Source organism: Sinocyclocheilus rhinocerous, unplaced genomic scaffold (assembly GCF_001515625.1).
Source record: "Sinocyclocheilus rhinocerous isolate Xijiao unplaced genomic scaffold, SAMN03320098_v1.1 scaffold1211, whole genome shotgun sequence".
NCBI classification, from domain to species: domain Eukaryota; kingdom Metazoa; phylum Chordata; class Actinopteri; order Cypriniformes; family Cyprinidae; genus Sinocyclocheilus; species Sinocyclocheilus rhinocerous.
This window is the reverse complement of record NW_015670979.1, coordinates 412081-424574: the sequence shown is the minus strand read 5'-3', so window position 1 is coordinate 424574 and position 12494 is coordinate 412081. Positions and strand designations below refer to the sequence as shown.

At 39.8% G+C, this 12494-nt stretch overlaps 2 protein-coding genes across 2 annotated transcripts in view; one reads left to right on the top strand and one right to left on the bottom strand.

The window, feature by feature from the left end:
• b3glctb (beta 3-glucosyltransferase b) overlaps nt 1-926 on the bottom strand; it is a 31180-nt gene extending 30254 nt beyond the window's left edge. Inside the window, exons 1-2 of the mRNA XM_016546431.1 lie at nt 774-926; nt 501-538 (exon numbers count right to left, since the gene is read on the bottom strand). Coding sequence (XP_016401917.1) covers nt 501-538; nt 774-834 — 99 coding nt within the window. The 5' untranslated portion in view covers nt 835-926. The remainder of the gene's footprint in view (nt 1-500; nt 539-773) is intronic.
• Nucleotides 927-2485: 1559 nt separating this feature from the next.
• hunk (hormonally up-regulated Neu-associated kinase) lies at nt 2486-10866 on the top strand. The gene is made up of 9 exons (XM_016546430.1): nt 2486-3071; nt 5122-5414; nt 5578-5633; nt 5995-6130; nt 6218-6345; nt 7604-7730; nt 7828-7996; nt 8080-8233; nt 9132-10866. The coding sequence occupies exons 1-9, from the start codon at nt 2832-2834 to the stop codon at nt 9821-9823; spliced, it is 1995 nt and encodes a 664-aa protein (XP_016401916.1). The 5' UTR covers nt 2486-2831; the 3' UTR covers nt 9824-10866.
• The last annotated feature ends 1628 nt before the right edge of the window (nt 10867-12494 follow it).

The window sequence follows — 12494 nt, the reverse complement described above, 5'->3', positions numbered from 1 at the left end:
CACGCTTGAGGTATTCGGCCAATCACAACGCACTGGATAGCTGGCCAATCACAGCACACCTTGCTTTTCAGACCGATGAGCTTTGTAAAAATCGCCACGTTTCAGAAAGGCGGGACATAGAGGAGAAACAATAATGTACAGTATGTGGAAAATAATGTGGTTTTTTTTACCTTAAATCGCATAGACACATTTCATTACACCAAATAATGTTATTTTTAGCAACATCATATGACCCCTTTAAGTGCATTAAATGGGGCTGTTTTTAAAATGGGCTGTAAATCAGCTGTCTGTCAGGGCTCTGCTCTGCTGGACACAGTGGCCTTGAGTTTGAGCCAAAAAGTGAATCTCAACTTGTTGTTGTTGTTTAACATACTGATACATTTTTGGAACATGCATAGAGCTTGATTTACCAACCTAACAATAATTCCCGACTAAACAACATAGTTGTTAAGATTAATATATTATATGCATAAATTCAACGTTAGGATGTTTCTTCTTACTTTTGAGATTCCGTCGTTAAGAGCATTGCAAGAAAGCACTAGAGAGAGAAAAGAAAGTTTAGTTAAGCATCTTCAAAATAACAACATTTCTTAAACACACACACAGGCTACATTTAATGTCATTTTTTAATTTTAATTAGGTCCATGGACATATTATTTGTAACAATATAATATAACAGGTGTGTGTTTACAGTTTTGACAGAAACGATCTCATTTGGCTAAAAGGGGCCAGCAATGTTTATTATGCTGAGAAAGTGTACGTCACCAACTCACCAAAGGAGAGCAGAGAGCAGCAGACATATATGAAACCGTGTCCAGCAGTATATCCAGACATTGCCTTGGGGGGCTTTAGCGTGCTAAGAAGCTCATGAGTATCACGCCGGCTGCAGAAAGATGGAACAAATACCGAATACGCCAGAATCGAGCCATAAAGCTAATAAGGTGCGCCCTCTACTGGTCAGCGGCGGCATGTAATGATTACGTCTCTGTACGTCTATGGCATTGATCGCTTGCTCCAGGTAAATATTTATTTAAATAATCCAGGTAATGAGATGGCCAGGATCTTACAATTTATTGACATTACATAGCAACAACTTATGCATAATGCATCCAAAACAGAGGTCTGATAGCATACCAAAGGCTGCTAACAACAAGGGTCGGACAACGGGCTATTCTGATCTGGTCTTTCACCTTATGTGCCTTTGAGCAAGTAAAATTCCCTGCTACTGGGGAACATGAGCTTTGAATGAATGCATTCTCTAAATGACAGACAGACAGACAGACAGACAGATAGACAGATAGATAGATAGATAGATAGATAGATAGATAGGCATTTGTCCTACACCATATTACCAATGGAGGGCGCAATAGACCTTCCTTACTTTCATTGCTCTGTACATCGCTCATCTCATGACCGCATGGTAATGTAAACAAGCTGCCGGCTAGCCTGGGTGTGGTGACGCAATAGTGTGTATTTTTTTTTTTAAAAAGGCCAACCTTCCATTGTTGTGAAGGTCTATTAATCATGTCAGGATTGTCATCGCTGAGAGATTACGAATGATGAACGAATGAAATCCAAGGCACTCATTTACAAAACACGTGTGTAATACAGTATGATAAATTAAATTGATTAATTTGAAAGAATTAAAATGGCATTGGTGGTCTTTCTGTTATTATATTGTATGATACAGTGTTTTGTTTCACGGATAATATTTAAATTGCAAGTTAAATTGCATTAAAAACAATCTGAGACACTTGGCTTATTTGTTAGTATATATTAATTATTTGGTATATTTATTACAATATTGTCAGGAATATAAAATGCTTAAAGTATTGAAACCGACAATGCAGAAAACAAATAGGGTGAGGTAATAAAGAAATATAAGGGGGAAATAAAAGATTTAAAATAAATAAATTAAAAGGAAGAAATACAGTGAGGATGAATTTATGTATAATGTGCTATATACAAAATATAAGGTGTAATGTTTATATAATAATGTGTAATGCAAAGTGTATGTAAAGTGTAATTAAAATATAATAGTATGTAAAGTGTAATTCTATCTAATGCGGTGAATATCATTAGCAAATTAGTTAAAGAAAATTAAATCAATGCTGTGGATGGCATCACTGCATAAAACGTGTTTGTATGCATTTGAATGAATAATCAATAGATAATTTAGTCGCGACCAATAGGTCAGCCAAAAGCGGTCTACGTAAACCATCACCGGGGGAAGCTGATAGAAATCAAGTATCACGGCGAATCTGACCCATCAGCAACCATGCTCTTTGTTGTCTAGGGAAGCATTGATGAGGGGCGGGGCTAATTTTACAACTCGGGAGAAGGCGGAGCCTCTGCTCCCAGCGCGACCACTGATTGGATTAGATTTTAGCCCAGCGACTGAGAAAGGATTTTCTAGCAAATAAGAAACGCCCCCACCCCGTGCCGGGAAACTAACTTCAAACAACAAATGTGAGAGTCTCGGCAGTCAGACAGTCACTCAGATACAGAGAGGTGCTGGAAACTTTAGCTTTATCCTAAGGTGACGTCCGCATGTTAATAAGACGTTTTGATAATTTGATTTAGATTAGGACCAAGTGGCTTTATTAATTATCCCATGACGAATGCAATACTTATGTAAAACTATTACAATCTTATCTTATAGTTTGCGTATTGACAGCCAGCTGAGCCGAACAGGTGGCGCGTGTGTCAGGTTCCGCTAAAGATTTAGTATTAGGGACAGGGGTTCAGATGTCCCATTCTCACAGAGGTCTTCTTAACAAGCAGTAACAGTAGATTCAGAAGACAACAGGTTTTGTTCAACAGGCGCAGGGATGCCCGATGCTGGAACAGACATGGGGATGGACAGCGAGAGGATTTTTGGGGCGAAAGCTCCGGCTCCCGTGGGCACAGAAAACACCCCTCCTTCGTCTCTGAGCAGCGGTCTTCCAGCTGATATCCTCCGAAACTTTTACCACACAAAAAGAGTTGGGAATTATCTGATCGGGAGGAAGCTGGGAGAGGGCTCGTTCGCCAAAGTGAGAGAGGGGCTTCACGCGATCACCGGCGAGAAGGTGAGAAGATTCCTCTCTTTGCAACATTGTCAGCTCGCTGATATCTAAATAACACTGTAAAAATGCATATTAATAGTGTTTTCAATATATAGGTATAGAATTCATTTATTGATATCATTATCTAAGCAAACGAAAACGAAATACAAAACATCCAGTCCAATAGTCTGAATCGAACCAAAACCAGGACTTGAATGCTGTTGCATTTGTCATTAACTACATTTAGACCTAGTTTAGCCATTTGTTCATATCACTGTCTGAATAAGGAATTGTTAGCTGAAGAAATAACACAACTTAAGTCTAAACTGTTGAATACATGACTTGAATGCAGTTGAATTTGTTATTTACAGCTAGATCATATATTTGTTTATCATTGTCTGAATATGAAAATTGTAAGTTAAAGAGAAATAACATCTGTCTAAATTGTTTTGGTCAAACCCCCCTCAGTGTCTATGGCAGGCAAAAGTAGTCTATGGACCATGACTTGAATGCTTTGTTGTATGTTATTTAGTGATTCATTCTAAAATAAATGTTTACTGTCAATGTTAAGTTAAAAGCTGGTTTATTTATTTTTTTAAAGTACCCAGAAGTCAGTTTATGTTGTCTTTGGGTGGCACCTTTGGCGAAGAATGTCAAAAACACCATCCCCTGATCATCAGGTAGAGCTTAGATGTTTCTCACTGGTCTCATGTTCCTCATCACAAAAATTAAATTAGGTAACGGAGACAATCCTTGAGCCTGTTTGCATTCAGGTGTCTGTATTAATCTTACACCAGAGAAAATGTGCAGCCATTCAGAATGAATGGAGAAATATTTCTTAACAGTTTTTCACTTCTATATATCAGCAAAATGTATGCTCAATATGTGATATCTAGTTTCCAGGGCGTGTTTATTTATTAACTATTTCTGTTGACTCTGAATGTCACTTTCTTCCTTGGAATGGCATGCTATGGGGTGCGGTTTCTGTTGGCATGTGGAAAAAAAATTGTTTGCTCTTGCAGTGAATAACCTGAAATACCTTCTTAACATATCAGGGATTTGTTCAGCCTTCTTGCCTCCTTTCACTGTTGCTGTGGGAAGGAGAAGAGGTCTGTCCCGGGCGATGATGCAAATGGCTAGCAATCACAAAGAGAAGTGAGGCTGCCTCGTGCTCCTCTTGTCTCCTGCCTCGCTCTCGTTCTCTGACATCACCTAGAAAAACAGACAGGGTGGGGCTCGGCTCACGATCGGTGGGCAATAGCACATGCTTCCCCCATGTATGTTGTGAGCATATCTAACCCACTTTCACCCTCGCCGCCTTTGTCTGCCAGAGAGAAAAACAACACGTTAGTCTGAGGCTCTGGGGGACCATCGACCACCAATCGCCCCCATCAACAATGCTGGCAAAACATGGTGGTTAAGATCCAGCAATGTCAGATTAGCATTTTAGGCGATTGTTTAGGGATGGGATTTGGACCCTTTTTTCTCTGTATGTCTTTTAATGTGCCCCTCAGTTGAAGTAAATGATCCAGTTATCTTCTTAATTGGCCATGTATGACTGGTTTGCTCAACAGTCTCTTTTTGTGCCTGATGATTTGTGGTGGCATGGCAGGTCACCCCTTGAACCCTCCTCGGGTCACGCTTGGGGCTCTTTGATAAAGGGTGGAACCAATAGCACCAGGCTATTGTTACAGCATACAGAGGGACTTTCAACCCAGGACAAAGAAATCCTGTTGGATAAAGAACAAATACAGCATTAGTCGTTTACAGCATGTTGGTGACAAATGGGTGGCATTAACAAGCCATTTGGAGATTCTTCCTTCAATTGGAGATGTTTGAACGGCTACACATCGGTCATTTGTCCTTATCCCTCCCCCACCAAGTCCTCTACAGGATCTCAGGGACGAACATTCAACCCTTGAGACGTGAGGAGACAGGCAAATAAGAGTCCTGTCTGGCTTAGTCTGGCTTGCCTAACCTGTTCAGGGCTATTATAATAATTCTGTACATCCACTAAACACCCCAGTTGTCTTTTATATATTGACTAAGTCTTCTTTTTTATTTTTCCCCACAGCTGGCAGTGAAAGTGATTGACAAGAGGAAGGCCAAAAAGGACTCGTATGTCACAAAGAACTTGCGGCGTGAAGGGGATATTCAGCAGATGATCCGGCACCCCAACATCACCCAACTGCTGGACATCTTGGAGACGGAGAACAGCTACTACCTCGTCATGGAGCTCTGCCCTGGTGGAAACCTCATGAACCACATTTACGAGAAGAAAAGGCTGGACGAAAGAGAAGCCCAGAAATATGTACGCCAACTAGTCATGGCGGTGGAGCACCTGCACAGGGCAGGAGTTGTTCACAGGTGAGGAACGAAGTGTGAAGTCATCGATGGGGAACTTTAAATGAGATTTTAAATGAGTGTAGATACTCCAAAGACTATTGTGTCTTTGTTTATTTATAGTTCAGATGGCTGGTTTGATAAATTAAGGTTGTTTAAATAAATTTTTCTTTTTTAATTTCAACAGAGACTTAAAGATTGAAAATCTCCTCCTTGATGAACAGGACAACATAAAGCTGATCGGTAAGCATTGTCCAGGATCTACATTATGCAAGGTTTTTAAATGCTACTTAAAGAACAGCACAAAGTCTCAATGAGTCCTAATGTCCTAAAGTGAAGTGACATGGAAGTGTTCATTTTTAGCAAGTGGTGAGGACTGACTGAGCAATCAGCATCTCATTAAAAACAAATGACCTCTCACCTCTTTGTGAGACGGCCCAAAAAACGCATGGCTTTTATTTAGCAGCTGTGTGTGACAGACGGGGTTAGTGTTGGGCAGCCATAAACCTTTTTGCACCCCTCCTAGTGGGAAAGTCAATCCCTCTGAGAAGGTACATGCAACCGTTATCTTACACACAACCTTCTCTCTGTTTCCCCTATACAGATTTTGGCCTCAGTAACTGTGCGGGCATTCTGGGATACTCTGATCCCTTCAGCACACAGTGTGGCAGCCCAGCATACGCCGCCCCTGAGCTTCTCTCAAGAAAAAAATACGGGCCCAAAGTGGATGTCTGGTCAATGTGAGTTCACGAAATGTGAAGCACCATGTTCTAAGTTTGCATTTGGTACATTTTTCTGAATTTGACTCTGTATGTGTCTCAATGTAGAGGGGTGAACATGTATGCTATGCTGACCGGTACCCTACCATTCACCGTGGAGCCTTTTAGCCTGAAAGCCCTTCATCAGAGGATGGTGGACAAGGATATGAACCCTCTACCTCCATCTATCTCTTCAGGTATTGAGAGAACTGCATCTCAGAGTTTTTCAAAAGATCTTTATGACTACAAAGGTCACATCAAAACAAGAACAAACAACTATTACATTCTGAAAATAAGCTTGTGTCCTTCTACCAATTACGTTCTAATGGGCATCATGCTCTAAATTTTGAGCATGAATGAGGTCTTTGAATAACTGCACTTTTTTTTTAGTCCTGTATGAGGCTTTTGAATGCTAAATTGAAAACAAAAGGAAGGGTCTGGTGCCCACAGGTGTTTTAAATATCTCAGGAGATGAAAGCCAAATCTAATAAAGCAGGGAGTCTTTATGATCCAACTTCATTGATCCAGTTTTCTGATTTCTGTCACATTATTTTGTAGTCGACTGCCAGCAACACAAAACCTGCATGCCATAAAAAAAACATGGCCGAGTGCCAACACTAATGCAACATTTTTTTCCAATGAATTCGTTATGTACTGTAGGTCATGTATTAGATCCTTATTAGTTTTTATGTCACAACAGTTATGTTTACAACAGCAGTTGCACATTTACCTGTAATCATCATCGTCATTTTTAATTCAAACATACTCAAGAACTCATACTTTAAATTCTCAGTGCAATGCCATCGGCTCATAAACATTGTTTACTGCAAACGTGCCAGACAAGTTGTGGCTTATTTTTTCCAACCACAAGATAAAACGGTTTTAGTCACAAGAAGAAATCATAGGATCTGCTTTATTCAGATTTCCTAACAGCATCTGTTAATCTTCCACAGAAGTAAGGTGTTTCCATAGTATCTGCTTTAGCTGCCATCTCATCATTGTACTTTGTTGACTGATTTGATGCAAGCAGAATTCCAGATAAAATTAATTTAAGTAGATGACATGGTAAACATTGTGGTTAATCACATTCTGTTAACTTTTCCATTCTGTTACACTTGCATGAGTGTTCTCAATAACAGGTGATTCATTCACTACTAAATCTGTGACTGGATATATTACTACAAGATGATGCAGCGTTGAAATGAGATTAGCCTCATTATATAACACCGGTATTTAGCATCTCAAGGACGCAAGGCTGTGCGCTTGACTTATGTAATATGTAGGAGAAAGGCTGAATAATCTTTACTACAACATAATGCGTTTGTCCTAATAAACAATGATTTATTTGTCCTAATAAATCGGTTAAACACAGCGACTGATCATGGACTTTTTTGTTTTCTTAAAATAAGATGCACAAGATAGCAAGGCCTCACGGCTTCCTGTCTGTGTTCACAGCTGCCATCAGTCTGCTGAAGAGACTTCTCGAGCCTGACCCCAACAAGAGACCCAACATCCACCAAGTGATGGCTGATCCGTGGCTGCAGTTGGGCAACCCTCACACTGGAGTTCCTTACTTAAATAGGTTAGTCACCTAATATGCTTGGAGGTCAAAGCCAAATCTTTGATCTTTGATCTTTTATGACTTATTATGGCCCAAAACATCTTGTTGTACCTTTCAGGATCCACATTGAGGAGATCAACCACACGGTTCTGCTCCACATGACTGAGAAAATGGGCTACAAACACAGTGAGGTTCTGAGCGCAGTGCTCACTAACAAAGCTTGCCACACGCTGGCTGTGTACTTCCTGCTCAACAACAAGATGAAGAGACTCTCAAAAGAGTACAGGGTAAATTTGAGACACACCAACATGTCCTCCATAGAAGTATTTCAGTTTTGTCTCCTGAGTTTAACATTCTCTTGTTCTCACAGGAGAAACAGTACAACATGGAGAAGGAGAAAAAGAGCGAGCTGTTCCAGACTCAATGGAGGAAGCACGTTGAGAAGATTACGATTCCACCCAAGCAGACCCCCGTGTATCTCGCTGTGAGCAAAGGTCCCACCAAGGAGAAGAAACACAGACATGGTGAGAGCCTGAAACTAGACTAGACACAGTACAATATAGACATGCATGAACAAATGATGTGGTTAAGATGTGATTTGGCACACAATTGATGTGGGATTTAGGTGTACGTGACTATAATTATATGAGAACGAGAATAAATACTGCATCTACAATGGTACAAATTAAACCGTTTTTAATATAGCTCTTTGTTGAATGCAGCTTTGAAATAAGCTCTGATACCCGAGGGATAATTCCAAATTTTTTACTTGGCAAAAAAGGGTGACAGTAAATCAAACGGAGACAAATGTAAACCCTTTAGGGCTGTTCATATCACCAAGGTTTGAAGATTAGAGATGACTTCAACAGGCAGATGTAAGACATGTATAGAAAACCTGTTCCACTCACTCTTACTTACTGGTTTGCCAAGTCATGTGACTGTACTGAAGTATTAAGAGCCTCAAAGATGCTTCAACTCAATATAACGTGGAACATAGTACAATTAGTTGGAATTTTTCTCTTTGGTCGATAGTTCAGCCAAAAATTCAAGTTTACTCACCATCACATTACTTCTAACCTGTAAGATTTACCATATCTTTTGTTCCACAAAAGATATTTTGAAAAATGTCTCAGTGTTTGTTTGTCCATACAATCAAAATCAGTCGGTTGTTTTGCCTGATTTTCATTTTATAGACAAGAACAGTCGAAAAAGTATAAAAACATCTTCTCTTAAAGCAGTGTAATATGTAGGGCTAAACTGCAAAAGACATTCTCTAGCCCAGAAGACTTTCACTTTCTGCATGACAGAGTAATAGAAATACGAACAGAAAATGTATTAGCATGCAGTTTAGTAATTGCTTGTACAAATAAAGACAAGGGTTGGATCCATTCTGAATCAAACTCTTTCCTCTCTCATTTTCAGGTCTTCTGAAAGCTGTGACTGGAGGTTTTAAAGATGTTTACTCAGGACGTGGTGGTTGTATCACCTCCTCCTCTCTGGAGTACATGGAGATCCACCCCCTGTACCCGACCCCACAGCCGACCCCACAGCGGACCCCAACCCATCCTACACCCGAGACCCAGCCGGTCCAGAAAGACAGCTCCAAAGATTCCCCAAAAGTTGTCAACATCCCCGCTCGCCCACCTTCCTCCCTCGGCGCTCATTCCTGGGCTTCCGCAAGCAAGGAACCAAGCAAAGATGCTCCTCCATCACCATGGTACAAGCTGACCAACGGAGCACTCTCTCCACCTCGACACGTGTCTGCTTTTCACCCCGATAGCTCGTACTTGAAGAAGGCCACAATCCCCAGCCCACCTGTTCTCATAATCAAACCTCAGCTCAAGAAAATTCCTCCCGCTTCAGATTGTTCAAGCTCCTCAGATTCAAGCAGTAGCCCGCCCAGCAGCGGGGGTAGCGAGGAACCCGACAGCCCTCAGCACCGCAGCAAGTTCCCTTCCATGGGCATCGGGCAGATTTTCAAGAAAAGAGTGGCGCCCTTCAGCTTCCAGCTGCCCCTGTTCAGGCCAGAGCCTGTGGTGGAAGTGGAGTCTCCAACTCCCTACCATATGCAAACTCTGCTCTGTACCTCAGGGGCTCTCAAAACCCTGTGCTGAGGAGGAGAACTTTTAAATTATATAAAGTCAGATGTATGCAGTAACATGTTATCTCACCGACAACGCTCACAGTTTTTCAGTTGAGCTTCCTACACATAGACCAGATATATTTGGCATGTGTTATACACATCGTCCAGAGAACAGATAGGCTCTGAACACTGTGTAAAATTAGATCTTGAGGTTACTTAACCCCAGGACAGTAGACACTGAACGTGGAGTTCACATGCAGCAACACATACAACATGATTCTAGTCCAAGTGCCATGTAGCAGCTGAGCCACAACCTTAAACGCACAATTCCTCTGTGAAACAAAGCTGTCACTGCCCACAATAATGTGTGTACTAATATATGTTATACAACTAAGACTGTTAATGAATGGTTGAAGGGGTTTTTGATAGCGTGTTTATTTGATCAAACAATATTAGTGATTTTTAAGCTCTTACTTTATTCAACCTCAAATTGTAATGACACTCAGGTCAACAATGCTGAACTTTTCCAATAGCCTCACTTTTAAACCTGTAGTGAAACTGTCAGTATTTAATCGGAAGATGACATTCCTCTTGATTTTCCTCTTTAGGGGATTGCTGGCATTTTGTATAGCCTTAAATAGCTTGCGTTCAGCCTTTGGGAAGATTTTAAGAATTATTTGAACTCTTAGTGTATAAGATTCATTTTACCTGCAAAGCATCATATTGGGTGAAATAATAGATTGTGCAATACCGTGTATATATTTGATAGCTGACCTGGTTATAATCAGGGTGTTGTTTTCTCTCCATCGAATGAAAGAGATTCAAACCCGCCTGTACATAGAACGGAAGTGTCTTTCATTCCATGTGTTTAAAGGTGATTTATGCTGTCATTACACATTAGATTTACAAAGCAGACCTCTTTCACGGTCTTCACATGCACCGAAGAGTATAAGCTGTGAAAACTTTTTTTTCTCATCTCAGTGACACTGCATGCACACCACGATTTAAAAAAAAAAATGTGATGTCAGTTTTTTAGTGACACGTCTTTGTACTTTTGTTATGGTGAAGATGAATTTGAAGGTCTTTTGTAAGTTTTGTATTGATTTGCTTTTTGCCAAGGTAACAATTTTTTAAAATTTTAATGCTGTAAAAAAGATTTTAAATATTTATATTTTAAAAATATTACTTGTGTTCTGAATTTTCTATTTTAAATCAGCATGTATTACTTTTTTGACACAAATAAATGCACAATACCTAAATACAGATTTGCATTTCTTTTGTTCATACATACATAAAATGTCTCTTTTTTTGATGGTATTTAAACAATTTGTCACAGAATCTAAATTTGAACAGTTGTTTATGAAGAAACAGGTGACTTGGAGTCTGTATGCTTTTCACACGAGAACCCAGCAATAACCATTAAATGAGTGACAGCTGAAAGACCCTGTGTCAGATAATCCAGTCAGCTGCACCCTCACATGCACAAACACCCATATTATGACCCACAGACATGTACACTCAAGCCCAGATAAGTCTAAGCTGATAAAAGCTGAAGGACAAAAGAGGCTTCAAAGTATATTAAAGCAAAACTCTTTGTTTACAAAGGACGACACTCATTGAAAACCCTTTTGCACTCAAGCGGCAAAAACAAAAGCTTATCGAACCATCAGATGCGGAGTAATACACAACAACAACATGAGCTGAAGATATATTGGCTGTGAGATGATGCAGAACAACACAGTCCGCTTTTAGCTTTCTGACTGATTCAAGAACATCCATCATGCCATTTCAAAGAAGTACTGTGACAGTTCTGTGGTACACTGATGATATCAAATGGAAATATGAAGCTCAATCAGATTACAATATTCATGTAGTATCATGCTATATCAGATAAAAACAAAGAATTTCCCAAAACATGTCCAACAAAACAAGATGGTAGCTTCTTTTAAACTTTTATGATTTGACTGCTGTTTACTGCTTTAATGGCTTTGATAGACAAATTCTGGGTTTAATACAATTGAACTCAATTGACAGTGTTTTGACATAATGTTGATTACCACAAAAATCATTTCAACTCAAGTGCCACACTGTAGCCCAGATTTTTTAAGAAAACGAGGGACAAGTGGAAATTAATGTTTATAATAATCACCACAAATGCTGTTGATTGAGCTTGTGTTGAACTCAGATTATAACTAATTCATTGTAAAAATGTCACTGTATTTTCTACTAAGTGCTGATTGACTGATTCAGGGATACAATACAATGCAAACAAGAAGACCAGTCAGGAAGCACTCAGTGTCAGCAGAACTAAAATTAGTCTTCCATTAACACAAGAATAGAAGGGCTCAACAAATGTCGAGTTAACCTGCTGACATCATAACCTGAGCAAAAGGTTTGATAAAGAAATCACGGATATACTTTTGTGTCATCAGCACTGGACTACCAGGGCATGTTAATGGGGCATTGCCATCCCTTTGGTCAGGGTGCGCAAATCACTGTTTACTGTTGCTACATGGCTAAGATCAGCATTAGAGTCAAAGTCAAATAAAGGCCTTCTTGCTGTGTTTAGACCTCTCAATCTCTCAATCTGTTCGGGCTTAGACCCTGATTGAGACTAATCCTGTTTTCAAAAGGGCTTTTTTTTTTTCCAGCTCAGGAATATTTTCTTTGTGTCTGAAATAAAAAACAGACAATTAATCTAC

Excerpts from the sequence above, each read along its gene's own strand:
- hunk (XM_016546430.1), top strand. The coding sequence starts at position 2,832 with ATGCCCGATGCTGGAACAGACATGGGGATGGACAGCGAGAGGATTTTT. Across the intron at positions 3,072-5,121 it reads ACGCGATCACCGGCGAGAAG|CTGGCAGTGAAAGTGATTGA; the intron begins GTGAGAAGATTC and ends TTTTCCCCACAG. Across the intron at positions 5,415-5,577 it reads AGGGCAGGAGTTGTTCACAG|AGACTTAAAGATTGAAAATC; the intron begins GTGAGGAACGAA and ends TAATTTCAACAG.